The 13,955-nt window shown below is 44.8% G+C and overlaps 1 protein-coding gene across 3 annotated transcripts; it reads left to right on the top strand.

The window, feature by feature from the left end:
* Positions 1–114: 114 nt before the first annotated feature.
* Positions 115–13,439, top strand: LOC139411024 (septin-5). 3 transcript variants are annotated; one of them, XM_071156811.1, is made up of 11 exons: positions 115–186; positions 8,999–9,089; positions 9,733–9,819; positions 9,956–10,079; positions 10,879–11,013; positions 11,255–11,372; positions 11,560–11,661; positions 11,782–11,878; positions 12,118–12,253; positions 12,468–12,570; positions 12,677–12,874. In XM_071156811.1, the coding sequence occupies exons 2-11, from the start codon at positions 9,080–9,082 to the stop codon at positions 12,740–12,742; spliced, it is 978 nt and encodes a 325-aa protein (XP_071012912.1). In that variant the 5' UTR covers positions 115–186; positions 8,999–9,079; the 3' UTR covers positions 12,743–12,874. The 3 variants fall into 3 exon arrangements, with proteins under 3 accessions (XP_071012912.1, XP_071012910.1, XP_071012911.1); XM_071156809.1 differs by lacking the exon at positions 115–186 and adding an exon at positions 7,606–7,919 and having other exon boundaries at positions 12,677–13,439; XM_071156810.1 differs by lacking the exon at positions 115–186 and adding an exon at positions 8,741–8,825.
* Positions 13,440–13,955: the final 516 nt, after the last annotated feature.

The following is a 13,955-nucleotide window of genomic DNA, read 5'->3' as shown; positions in this document are numbered from 1 at the left end:
ATCAAATCGGGTAAGCATAAGGATAATAATTACGATTATGCATAAAGGCAATTATAACGCGGTCCATTTCAATGATTGTCTTTCTCTGTCGGTCTCTCTCGCCTTCTAAATTCTCTATGGGCGTCGTTCTGCATCTCTCCACCTGTGTTTCATCCCCCACAATGACCAACAGACGAGACAGTTGAGGTAAGGACAACGTTTATTCCTATTTCTATTAAAAAATATGTACAAAATTGTTATCTGTGTTCAACGCTTTTGATGTAGGTCTAGGCTTTTAGGCGATACATAGAATCATATTTCATATCAAGCGTGGTAGCCTAGAGACTGTTTTTTTCCCCAAATTCGCTTCGTATGGCGTCATATAGCCTGGATAGCCTACGTAGCAAGCCTTGGCCTAGCAAACGTGAGCTGCATCATCATTCCGATGCCCTAAAGATTACTACTGTTGTTGTCTTGCCACCGCAATACAGGGTAGAGTTAGCATCACACAGCCAGAAGGTTAAGATGTCATTTATGCATACAGACACAATATGCATACGCAGCGAGTGGTACCCAAGGGCTCGCCTCTCATCCTCGGGCATCCATGCATCATTCTAGGCAAGCCACTTGTTGTGGGTGTGAAAGTGACCCGCTCCCTATAGTTACTGGAAAGCCTATTGGTCTTTCCCTCTGTAATCCCGGGGTTGCTTGCAATTTTATAGATTTCCTTGAGTGAGCCCTGTGTGTGTCCGTATGTAGCTCAGGTGTAGCTTGGTGGGAGACCAGCAGCACACTGAGTGTCAGGTGTATCGATCTCCTCTCTCTTTGCTCTGGGGATGAGGATGACAGAAGCTTTAGATGCTGTTCTGTTCGAAGGTTGTTGCTGGAACCTTGTGTAGCTACATTGTAAGTAGGCAGCATGCAGCAATGGTAACTAAAGGCATAATGTTAGCAGACGTCTATCTCAGTCAAAGCTAATTGCGAAACATATTGTAAGGCTTCTATATCCTAATCTTGTTGACAGTATAGTGTTACGGTCATTCAGAGGCTATGGCTCCCGTAGGTCCACTGGTCCTTGCTGATCTTTCTGGTGTTCACACATACTGCAAGCAGACACAATTCTTATTGTTTGAGCTGTGAACTGGGTTTGTTGCAGATAGATTTTCAGTAAGCCTGTGAAATCACATGGGCAGCATTGCGGAATGAACCTCGCTCGAAGACCTTGACCTTGATTACTACAGTGCAGTTAATACAGTAGGAATAGCCTGTGTGTGGATTTGGAAATGTTCAGCGTGGGTGCGTGTCCCCCAAGGAATTTCTTCAATTGTTTTTCCCTGTAAGAACTTTTCTCTTTTTTTTTTTATATTGCTGTGGATTTTATCATACTGTTTGTGCTATGCAAAACTGTGTTGGAGATATTCAAGTAGCATGTCTGTTGCCACAGCACACCCACACACTCTGCCTGACCTGGCCGGGTGCTTAGGGGGAGTGGTTTCTTGGATAGTGAGCGGGACTAACCTGTGTGTGTGTGTCAGTCAAAAGGTCGGATAGGGGGTGCTTATATTTGTCCTGTTTCACCCATGTACAAGTGTGTAGTATGAAATGGAAATGTGTTTTTTGCACATCCCACTCCACCTGAGACCCTCAGAGTGGGGTCATGGCCAGGGTGTGTGTATGAGGGAGATGCAGAGGATAGTCTGGGTAAATCACATTCAAATCAAGCCCTTCATCCCCCTTTGCCCTCCTCTTTCTTCCCTCCTCTTTCCTCCTGCTATGATAATTATTGTTTCTTGGAAGCATCTTTCTCTTATGCTTCACCAAACTGGGCCTGCCAATCACAGTCTGGTGTACTGGTACGTTGCTAGGGAACAATTTTATCCATTTTCCTCACTCTGAGACTCTGGGAGAGGAACCTATCCGCAATTCCTCAGGATGATTGACGTGTTTAGGCGTAGATTTAACGACACCCAGTTATGACAGATCTACGATGCTGTGGAATCTATAGTTCTCCTTGGCCCCCGTATACTCGCATGGTTTCTCAGGTCTAAATCAGGCGTGAGGAAAGATGTACTCATTAACTTAGCTACCTATGAACACACACGCCTCCGAGTTTCTGATTGAAAAGATCGTGGAGGATAGTAATCACACAATGTACTTATCAGCCGAGGCCATCCATTCATGGTTGTCATGGGAATTCCAAGCCTATTTTGATTCATTACCATGTTCCGACTGGCACTCTGTACAGCACTCCAAATGTATTTTCCTACCACACCCTCCACTAGATTCACTAGATTCACATTTACTTGCACTTTTAATAGAAAAGGCCCCTATCTGTTTATGGGTGTTTACAGTAAATTGCCTGACCTGGTAGCTCAACTTTCATCTCTCCTGAGTGTCTTCTGTGTGTTTTGTCTTTGTTCTTTATCTAAACTGAAATGTTTCTGCTCTCTGGCATCTGATGTCATTGTCACGCTGAAAACATGTATGCAATGCCAATGATCCAGTAGAGTGAGAGTTAAGAGAGGGAGTTCACAACCACACACGTGAATAACAAGTTTATCTCTAACCCCAGGTCTCCCTCTCTCCCTGTACAGCTTGCCATGTCTCAGCCTTTGGGTAGGCATTTAAAAAGCTGTTGAAAATAACCCATGCCTGACCCAGATAGAAGGATTCCAAACCCATTTTCAAGAATGAAGAGTTTGGGTGACCTCGATAACTTGGAGATTAGATGATGTTAGGAGGCGAGGAATCAGAGATTTGGGAGCTAAGTTCTAATGATAAGGAGAATTAGAGGACTACCTTTACCTCCTACTGTGGGAAGAAAAGCTCCCTTGAGGAATTTTGAAAGATGCCTAACTGACAACTGTAAGATGAATGAAAGCCATATAATGGACCATTAGGAAGCGGAACCTTCTTACTATGGTGGTGCAAATTGAGCTGATAAATGCTGAACACAGATTCTGCCTCGTTTAGAGGACATTACCAAACATTATCTGATAATAAAATGTGTTGTCATTATGGCATGCCCAGTTAAACCTGTCCTTGGCAAACACAATAAAGGTCATCAGTGTGTGAACACTTGTTTTCTGCCACTCGTCTGCAGGAATGTCTATTTCCCAGTACCTGTGACGCAATATCTCTCTACTTTCCACTGTATTATATCCCGGGGGACTCCCTGGTGACCAGCTCCTTGCTGCTGAATGGGCTGATGCAGTGTCCCTCTATTCCCCCACTTTTAAACCCCTGTCCCATTCCCGCCTCGGCAATTCATGTAGATCTGAAAGGATCATACAGTGCATTCAGAAAGTATTCAGACCCCTTGACTTCATCCACATTTTGTTACCTTACAGCTGTACTCTAAAATTGATTAAATTACATTTTTTTCATCATCAATCTATACACAATACCCCATAATTACAAAGAGAACAGTTTTTGAGATTTTTTTGTTGCATTTGTATAAAAAAAAAAAAAAGTATTTAGACCCTTTGCTATGAGACTCGAAATTGAGCTCAGGTGCATCCTGTTTCCGTTGATCATCCTTGAGCTGTTTCTACAACTTGATTGGAGTTCCCCTATGGGAAATTCAATTGATTGGACATGATTTGGGAAGGCGCACACACACCTGTCTATATAAGGTTCCACAGTTGGCAGTGCACGTCAGAGCAAAAACCAAGCCATGAGGTCAAAGGAGTTGTCCGTAGAGAACCGAGACATGATTGTGTCGAGGCACAGTTCTGGGGAAGGGTACCAAAAAAAAAAGTCTGCAGCATTGAAGGTCCCCAAGAACAGTGGCCTCCGTCATTCTTAAATGGAAGAAGTTTGGAAGCACCAAGATTCTTCCTAGAGCTGGCTGAGCAACTGGGGGAGAAGGGCCCTGGTCAGGGAGATTACCAAGAATCCGATGGTCACTCTGGCAGAGTTCCGGAGGTCCTCTGTGGAGATGGGAGAACTTTCCAGAAGGACAACCATCTCTGCAGAATTCTACCAATCAGGGCTTTATGGTAGTGGCCAGACGGAAGCTACTCCTCAGTAAAAGGCACATGACAGCCCACTTGGAGTTTGCCAAAGGGCACCTAATGGCCTCTCAGATCATGAGAAAAAAGATTATCTGGTCTGATGAAACCTAGATTGAACTCTTTGGCCTTCACGTCTGGAGGAAATCATGCTGTTGGGATGTTTTTCAGAGGCAGGGACTGGGAGACTCGTCAGGATCGAGGGAAAGATGAACGTAGCAAAGTACAGAGTTCCTTGAAAATAACCTGCTCCAGAGCGCTTAGGACCTCCAGACTTGGGTGAAGGATTCACCTTCCAACAGGACAGCGACCCTAAGCACACAGCCAAGACAATGCAGGAGTGGCTTCGTGACAAGTCTCTGAATGTCCTTGAGTGGCCCAGCCAGTGCCCGACTTGAACCTGATTGAACATCTCTGGAGAGACCTGAAAATAGCTGTGCAGCGATGCTCCCCATCCAACCTGACAGAGCTTGAGAGGATCTGCGGAGAAGAATGGGACCAAATATAGGTGTGCCGAACTTGTAGTGTCATACCTAAGAAGACTTGAGGCTGTAATCGCTGGCAAAGGTGCTTCAACAAAGTATTGGGTAAAGGGTCTGAATACTTATGTAAATGTGATATTTCATTATTTTTTTTACACATTTGCAAAACTTTCTAAACATGTTTTTGCTTTGTCATTATGGGGTAGTGTGTGTAGATTGGGGAGGGGGGGACAATTGAATCCATTTTATAATAAGGCTGTAACTTAACAATGTGGAAAAAGTCAAGTGGTATGAATACTTTCCGAATGTATGTGGTGGCTAACAGTTCCACCTTGTGATCTGATGGGTCTTTAGAGATCTACTGAAGTGCTTACAAGGATGGGCTACGGGTCCATTTGGAGCTAGGCTGTGGAAGAGCCTATTGTTTTGCTGAATGGACAGACGCTAACGCTAGGCTACGCTATGCTAGCCAAGTGTTCTTTAGAAGGCCTATTGTTGCCAGGCCAATTACACGCTGTTAGATTAGCATGCTGAAGAGCCTAGCACCCAGAGACTCACGTCTCCAAGTAGAACAAACATTACGGATGGGGGGATGGGGGTCCAAAGAGCCTCTTTCTCTCACACTCATTCTCATCTTCAGTCTCTCAATCTTTCAAATTCAACTGTCATTCCCTGTCTTTTCCCCCTTCACCCCCTCTACCTCCCTCCATTCTGCTCTCTTTCCCCCTTTCTCTTTCTCTGTACGCATCTTTGGTCTAACACCCTGCCACAGTTTTGTTTCTGCTTTCGGACTTAATTGTGTGTAAATGCATGGTTGGGCAGGACTGAGATGTCTTCAGGAACGGTCACCTCTCTTTATATCTATGTCACAGAATGCATCCTCTCCACATCTTCTGTCTCTGGAGGTGTGTGTGTGTGTGTTTATGTATTTGCGTACTTGTCCACAGTAATAGGTGTGTAGTTTACTGCTGTGGCCTTTTTCAGAAGAGCTTCCTGAAAGACCAACAGTCAACAAGTAGACCAGTGCATCTGTGTGACTGACTGATCTCTGGATCCATGCCTCTGGACCCAGCACGAAGGCTGTGTGTCTCTCTAAAGGGAAGGAAGTCACTGAGCAGTCAGACTGTATATATTTGACTTCTAGTTGTGGTCAGCTGTGTGTGTGTGTGTGTGTGTGTGTGTCACTCTGTCATCAGGAGGACTGGGCTTGGCCTCCGATGGCTGTCAACGTTTAATACCCAGCACCTCACACTGTGGAATGTTTTGACTGACTAGCCCCTAATAACACATTAGCAGAGCCCAAGGTATCTGTGGTTGTGTCCCAATGGGCCCTGGTCAAAAGTAGTGCTCTATAAATGGAATAGGGTGCCATTTGGGAAGCATACAGTGTGATAGTCGCAGCAGACAGACAGCTTACTGGTTTCTCCGATCATATTTCATCCACAGAGGTCAGGACAGACGGACACAGGAGGTAATGGATGGGCTGGAGATGGTTATTACTGCCTGACTGTGTCCCTGAAAAGTAGCTTCCACATGGCCTCCCTTAAACACTGTCCATAGGATGTGCTTTATGATGATGCTTTATTTTTGATGATGTCAGCTGTATCCATGTGTGTATGTTTACGTGTGTGCACGTGCATCAGGTTGTGTCGGTGTGTGAAGTTAAGTGAGAGAGCTCAAGGTGCAGTGACCTACTAGAGGGACAGCTGGCCACTGAGCGAAAGAGGGAGGGGCCTGAAGGAGTATATTGTGATGTCACTCTAGGACCTCTGTTCTATTCAAATGAATCCCCCCTTTTTTGTTTCACTCTCAAGAGTCAAGTTTTCCTTCAATTGCTAGTATCTGATGTGTGTTCCTATCTCTTCCTAAAAAACATTAGCCTGGCTATATGGTAAAGAACATTTCTGCTGCCAATGCCTTCATAATGTACTGTACCCTGTTCTGTTGAGCTGGGCTCCCAAGTGGCACAGCGGTCTAAGGCACTGCATCTCAGTGCAAGAGACATCACTATAGTATCTGGTTTGAATCCAGGCTGTATCACATCTGGCTGTGATTGGGAGTCCCATAGGGTGGTCCACAATTGGCCCAGTGTCGTCTGGGTTTGGCTGGGGTAGGCTGTCATTGTAAATAAGAATTTGTTCTTAACTGACTTGCCTAATTAAATAGAGGTTAAATACATTTTTAAAATAAAAGCTCTGTCTCCCTCATGTGAAATAACTTGGTATTACATCTTCTGGAGACGTCCCATGAAGAAAGGTCCTTGGGATCCACAGTGTGTTCAGGCTTTCGTTCCAACCCTGCACTAATACATCTGATACAGCTATTCAAGAGCTTGATTAGTAGTTAGAATATCCTCTGTAGATGTTGCCCATTCTGTCTGGGGTATCATAGGTTTCAGGACAACTGGAGCTCAGAAAGCTATGTTTCGTCCTGAAACCTGTGTCCCGTCCTGAACCCACCACTGAGCCCACCCACACACACCGTAGGCCAACATCTGGCAACAATTGTTCACCACGCCCTGTCTTGTTTCACAGTTTTTGGAGTAGTTGGGCCTCTGGTACCACTACATGACTTGGTGCATGGCTGATGTGCAGTCTAGACGTTGGCTAGGTTCTTCATTTTATCATTCATCTCTGGCTGGTGTTATCCCTGGGGTGGGTTGAGAGTCCCTACTAGCTTCACTAAGCTCTGTGTGACGAATTACTGACTCGTACAAGTCCACACTTGAACCACACAGTGGGTTTGTATCTCTGTTAAAGGACACTGTGTTGTTCTTTGACAAATGATCACTATTATGGTCAGATATGGGCTAGATTGTTTAGCCCTCCTGTCTGTCTCTCACGCTCTCTCGCTCTGGGCTGCTATAGGTCGTTACTGTAGCAGTCAGTGCTTTATTTATCTAACGGTTGAAAAGGGGGAGGGACAACGGGTGTGAATGAATGAGTGTCTTTTATTCCTTCACTTCCCCCCCCCCCCCCCCGCCCCTCACTCTCTCCCCCATCCCTCACTTCCTCCCCTAAACTGCTACCTCTTACTACCTTTCTCTCCCATTTTATTTCCTCTAGTCAACCCCCCCCCCCCCCCCCCCCATTAGCTCTCTCTCTGTGTCAGTATTCCTCCCTACCTGTCTGAACAGGGAGCAGTGGGGCAGAGGAGAAAGGGTTGAAATAAAGGGAGATGAGGAGAGAAGGAGTAGGAACAAAGGAGTAGGAACAAAGGACATAACAGGAAAGACGAGTGTGGACGAACGGAGGATTACAGAGGAGTAGAGGGTGCATAAGAGAAGCGTTCTGGCTGCGAGTGAAGAGGTTGCTCTGTTTTTGTCCTCTGTTGGAAAACATTTCCCCTATTGGTGTGGTGTTGGCTTGGTATGGATGCTATTATGCTGCAGGAGAAACTGGTGGAACGCTTGCTTTGCCCTCGAGTCAGAACCTCCAGGCAGAAGGTAAAAAATCTGGAACAGGCGAGAGAGGGGATAGAGGGACACTGAGGAGAGAGAAAATGGAGGAGAGGAAAGAGAAGGGAGAGCGGGGTCAATGTCTCACACACTCACATCAGTTAACTCTCATAAAAACACCTTTCTCTCTCTCTAACATGTCATGTTAGTATGGAGGTGTGTAGGACATACTGTTGTCTTATGTCATGTCCTGATGGGTTCATGACAGATTTATGGATAGTTTGTTTGTTCTGTCTGTGGGATTTGTGTTCCCACACACACCCTAGAAGTAAACCAGAAGTTTGTATGATTCCTCATAGGTTATGAATCCAGCGCTGTAGATTTCCGTGTTCTCTGTGTGTGACTTCAGCCCTGGCTCTATTCCATGTCTACGCATGCTGTGTATGTGTGGTTAGTTAAACCGTGCCCCAGGGGCTGTCGGAAATGCATATGACAAGTTATGACAACTTATAATAGACCCTGACTGAGTATTTCTTTGGCATGTGTGTTTGTTTTGGGTTTAAAAAGGACCATTCAGGTCTGGTCAATACAGCCTCTGTCAGCCTCTGTTGGCTGCCAGACTCTGGCCTTGGTAGACTGGCAAGGGGTGTGTGTGTGTGTGTGTGTGTGTGTGTGTGTGTGGAGTCTTCAGTTTTGTAGGGGCAGAGTAAGGAGCAGCTTTGGATGATGTGTGAATGGTGTCAGAAGGGGATGGGGAGAGCTGCCAGATAGACAGCTGTGCACTCCATTGTGTAGTGGCAAAGTCATAGATCGGTCATACTTTTCTCTCACTGTGTGTGGAAAAAGCACAGCGCCAGGTCTTAGAGATTTCAAAATGGAATGTTATGAATGCATTTTCCCCCTTTCCCTTCCTCCTATTGTCAATGGATTTCTCCAAACTGTAATTGTAGCATGGTGGGTGGAGTTTGAATTTCAATTGTATTTTAATTTCAATGGTAGCTTTGCGCTCATTCAGCTCTTGGGAATGTTGCTTTGAATTGATCTTTCTCGCTCTCTTTCTCGCTCTCTTTCTCGCTCTCTTTCTCGCTCTCTTTCTCGCTCTCTTTCTCGCTCTCTCTCTCGCTCAGGAGAAGCAGTATGTGGGTTTTGCTACCCTCCCTAACCAGGTGCACAGGAAGTCAGTGAAAAAGGGATTTGACTTCACCCTCATGGTCGCCGGTCAGTGAAAGTATTGATTGTAGCCTTCTTAAAAAAGTAAAACGACCCAGTGCTATGAATTACTTAGTGTGTGTTCATGAATGTTCACTCTGGCCTCCCGAGTTGCGCAGTGGTCTAAGGCACTGCATCGCAGTTGCTAGCTGTGCCACTAAGATTCTGGGTTATTAGAATCCAGGCTCTGTCGCAGCCGGCCCCGACCGGGAGACCAATGGGGCTGCGCACAATTGGCCCAGCGTCGTCCGGGTTAGGGGAGGTTTGGCCAGCAGGGATGTTCTTGTCCCATCGCGCACTAGCGACTCTTGTGGTGGGCCGGGCGCAGTGCACGCTGACACTGTCGCCAGGTGTACAGTATTTCCTCCGATACATTGGTGCGGCTGGCTTCAGGGTTAAGTGGGCATTGTGTCAAGAAGCATTGCGGCCGTGTTTCGGAGGACGCACGGCTCTCAACCTTCTCCCGAGTCCGTACGGGAGTTGCAGCGATGAGACAAGACCGTAACTACCGATTGGATACCACGAAATTTGGGGAGAAAAAGGGGTAAAAAATCAATTAAAAATGTTCACTCCGTGTTAGTGTTGGCTGTGTGTGTGTGTTGCTGACTGTTAGAAACATGTTGTATAATGCTGTATGTTTGTCATGTTACAGGAGAGTCTGGTATGGGTAAATCTACTCTGGTCAACAGCCTGTTCCTCACAGACTTGTACAAGGACAGGAAACTTCTCAATGCTGAGGGTGAGAAACGCGCACACACACACACACACACACACACACACCTTCTTCAAATGTCAACAACAGCTAAATAAAATGCCATCTCATCAGAGGTTCTCTTCCCTCCCTCCATCCCTACCTCTCGCCTTCCCTTTCTCAGAGCGTATCAACCAGACAGTAGAGATCATTAAGCACACAGTGGACATTGAGGAGAAAGGAGTGAAGCTGAAGCTGACCATTGTAGACACACCAGGCTTTGGAGACGCTGTCAACAACAATGAATGGTGAGACCTCTCTGGTCCTCAACTAATCCTGGCCATGTCCTGTCCTACAGACTCTTTAACCTTTTACTGCAGTGGGCTAAATCAGGGTCACACAGGGGATTATTGGAAGTCTTAAACAAATCTACTTTGAAACAAAAGTATACACCTCACACACATGGGTTGTGGGCTTAAAAAGAAGACACCTGTACCATGTCATATATAGAGTTAAAATCTATTACATTTTGAGTTTGCATCCCAATATTACACTTCATAAACTGTGTGGTTCGAGCCCTGAATGCTGGTTGGCTGAAAGCCATTGAATATCAGACAGTATACCACAGCTTGACCCCCATTTTTTTTTTTTATATATATAAATGTTTACTGCTCTAATTACGTTGGTAACCAGTTTTATAAAAGCAACAAGGCACCTGGGGGGTTTGTGGTATATGGCCAGTATACCACAGCTAAGGGCTGTATCCAGGCACTCTGTGTTGCGTCGTGGATAAGAACAGCCCTTAGCCGTGATATTCTGGCCATATACCAAACCTCCCAATCGCCTTATTGTTTAATTATAAACATCACAGAAGACTGTAATGCAATGAAACCATTTGACATAGAAACATACGATTTTCAGCTTTACATTTTTTTTTAATGAATAACATTCCAGCCATGAGGGTGATTTGGTCATTTTGACTGCAGGAAAGGGGTACGGCTTCTGTATGGGTTAGTAGATTGACCTAAAATAGGAATAATGGCGGCAATGAATCTTGTATATGTTGTTCCTGTAAGCCTTGACTGATTGTGCCGTGTGTGAGTGTAGCTGGAAGCCCATCACCGACTACATTGACCAGCAGTTTGAGCAGTACTTCAGGGACGAGAGTGGACTGAACAGGAAGAACATCCAGGACAACAGAGTCCACTGCTGCCTCTACTTCATACCTCCATTTGGACATGGGTAACAAGCATACACAGACAGAGGAATGTGATGGGCTAATGACCGGTATAGCTGTGATGACTAGATCGTAATAAAACATCCTGAGTGTGATGACAGGAGGAGGATATACCTTTAGGATCCTATGTAAACAGCACCAATACAACTTAATCACAAACACTGTTACTCATAGTCAGTGTGCGCTTTTCCTCCATGGCACACACACACACACACTGACCAGGTTGTTTCCTCCTATCCCTTGTAGACTGCGTCCAGTAGATGTGGAGTTTATGAAGGCTCTCCATGAGAAGGTGAACGTAGTTCCTCTCATCGCCAAGGCTGACTGTCTCACTCCCAGCGAGATCAAGAAACTCAAAGACAGGGTGAGTCCATCAGAGCAGACAGACTGCAACTGCTGAATCATGTCTCGTGTTATGACGGTAAGGTTGGCTGCAGGAACGTTGGGAAGTTAGCCATCTTAATTTGGTTTTGTTAAGAGCAACTCCCTCAGAGCTTCTGCACTCCCCCTCCAAGCAATGTCTCACCCAGTGTGTGTGTGTGTGTGTGTAGGTCCGTGATGAGATTGAGAGGTTTGGCATTAAGGTGTACCAGTTCCCAGAGTGTGACTCTGATGAGGACGAGGAGTTTAAACAACTGGACAAAGAACTGAAGGTGAGACACACAGCTGGAGCCTGAAGACTAAACATCAATAAGACATCTACAAGTGGAACGAGACCACTAAACTCAACCATCCCTTGTCAATCTATCATGTCAAATCCTGTGTGTGCGTAGGAGTGCTGTCCGTTTGCAGTGATTGGCAGTAACACTGTGGTTGAGGCCAGGGGCCAGAGAGTAAGAGGGAGACTTTACCCATGGGGCATTGTGGAAGGTGGGTGACATAACAATATTACTAAGTTGCATGGTAGATCATGCTTTTCCTCACATATGACAATTTTTGATTATGATTAGGCTCAGGAGTTTTCTTGCTCAGAACACTTGGTGAAGTAAAAATCCATGTCCCTAATATTACACAGCGCATCAGTTCTGGTGGATACAACAGAAGGAATGTTTTATCTTAGCAAATCATGTCAGTATAATATGACCCAGTTTGTCTGTTTTGTGTTTCAGTGGAGAACCAGTCTCACTGTGACTTTGTGAAGCTGAGGAACATATTGATCCGCTCCCACATGCACGACCTCAAAGACGTGACCTGTGACATGCACTATGAGAACTACAGAGCGCAGTGTATACAGGACATGACCAGGTGTGTGTGTGTGTGTGCTTGCGTGCACGGCTGTGTGTGTGTGTGTGTGTGTATATATATATATATATATTACTGTAGAGGTCAGAGAGAATGCATAAGAAAGAATGAGTAGCTTGGTTTATTGCTGGTGTTGAGATTTTTCTTTAGTTTTGTTTATATTGCATGCCGTTGTGTATGAGTCTGTATTCATGTTCCCTGTGTGTTTTCCCCTCAGTAAACTGACGCAGGACAACCGAATGGAGAGCCCGATTCCCATGTTGCCCCTGCCCACCCCCGACGTGGAGACCGATAGACTCATCAAGATGAAAGATGAAGAGGTAATTATGGGTAACATCACCCAAACAGGCTAGTCTCCAGTTTATAGAAAGATGTCCTGCGCGAAAAGACAAAAATGGCATGACCACTCACTCTCTTTCTCTGCAGTTGGCGAGGATGCAGGATATGCTGAATAAGATGCAGCAGCAGATCCATGATGGGAAGGACCAGTGAGCCCCTCCCCCTGCAGACCCAGACTACAGACCCACCTGCTGGCCAGCTACTGATTTACATCCACAACTTCAGATGAACAAATGCAAACAATACCATACATACCAACATGTTATTTACTGATATAATCAGCATGGGGAGGGGGGGGGGGGACAGTTGCTGTATATTCATTCATTCATTGGTCATTTTGTTTTTTTTTGTTTTTTATTTGGTCTGTCCTGCAAGGAGAAATGTGGTGTGGATTTAGTTTTTTACTGAACCTGGTGTCCGTTTTGAACCCCATTTAATATTATGAACAGTCCTCCTAGCATATGTCATAATATAAACATTTTATTTAAATGACCTGTTAAATGTATCTAATTTATAAATATGCTGAATACTTTTGGGATATTCTGTCAGGTTATGAATACGCATAAGATATTTTGTAAAACGACAATATTACTGATGTTAAGGTTTGAGTCTGTTGGTTTTGAGTGAGTGTGCCTGTGTGATTCGAGATGTATGACACTATTACGAGGAGCTTATTCTGCTTTGATACTGTGAGAATCTGTTTTCCCTTTCAGTGGCATTTCTTGTGCTTTTGGTACAGGCTTAATAATAGGCTACCTAAGAATCTAAACAAATGTAACGTATGACCTTTTTACTGCTGGTCTCTACTTCAACTTGTTGGGAAGACCCTTTTCGTTTTTTTTTATTTATTTATTTTTCGTTTTTTTTTTAAACAATGTCTTGGCGCTTGCAAGTCAGATTGAGAATGTCTTCAGCGCCATTTGCTTACCTTACAGTGCATTGAGACCCTTTTGACTTACATAGCTAATGAAAGGGTAGGTTCGGTAAGTGGTGCATGTGCGAGCATGCCGACGTTACTCATAACTGCTTAGAGCTTAATTTCCACTCTCATATGATGCAATGTGTTTGTTCTTAAATGCATTTTGAGCTATGCCTCGGTACCACTATGTGACTGTAAAAATAGGCAAACTTTTAAGAGCAGCTACTGTATATGCTTTTGTCCAATATAGCATATAGTGTGTGGTGTATGCTGCCCTCTGGCTGTGTTGTTCAGGATGGTGTTTGGCTTTTTATAGTGCTTGTGCTCAGAAACCATGGTGGAACTAGTGACCCGTTTATGATGATGAATAAACCGTCTGGATTCATGTGTTTGTTTATTTAGCTGAATTATTTCCTAAATAAAGTATATGGTTTCTAGTACGATCTA

The sequence above is a fragment of the Oncorhynchus clarkii genome, chromosome 6, assembly GCF_045791955.1.
Source record: "Oncorhynchus clarkii lewisi isolate Uvic-CL-2024 chromosome 6, UVic_Ocla_1.0, whole genome shotgun sequence".
Classification (NCBI taxonomy): domain Eukaryota; kingdom Metazoa; phylum Chordata; class Actinopteri; order Salmoniformes; family Salmonidae; genus Oncorhynchus; species Oncorhynchus clarkii.
Note: the sequence above shows the minus strand (reverse complement) of the source record. Positions and strands in the feature narration are given on the sequence as shown.

Coding starts and splice junctions, on each gene's coding strand:
- LOC139411024 (XM_071156809.1), top strand. CDS start 7,845: ATGGATGCTATTATGCTGCAGGAGAAACTGGTGGAACGCTTGCTTTGC. Junction 11,373..11,559: donor TCAAGAAACTCAAAGACAGG/GTGAGTCCATCA, acceptor GTGTGTGTGTAG/GTCCGTGATGAGATTGAGAG. Junction 12,254..12,467: donor TGTATACAGGACATGACCAG/GTGTGTGTGTGT, acceptor TTTTCCCCTCAG/TAAACTGACGCAGGACAACC.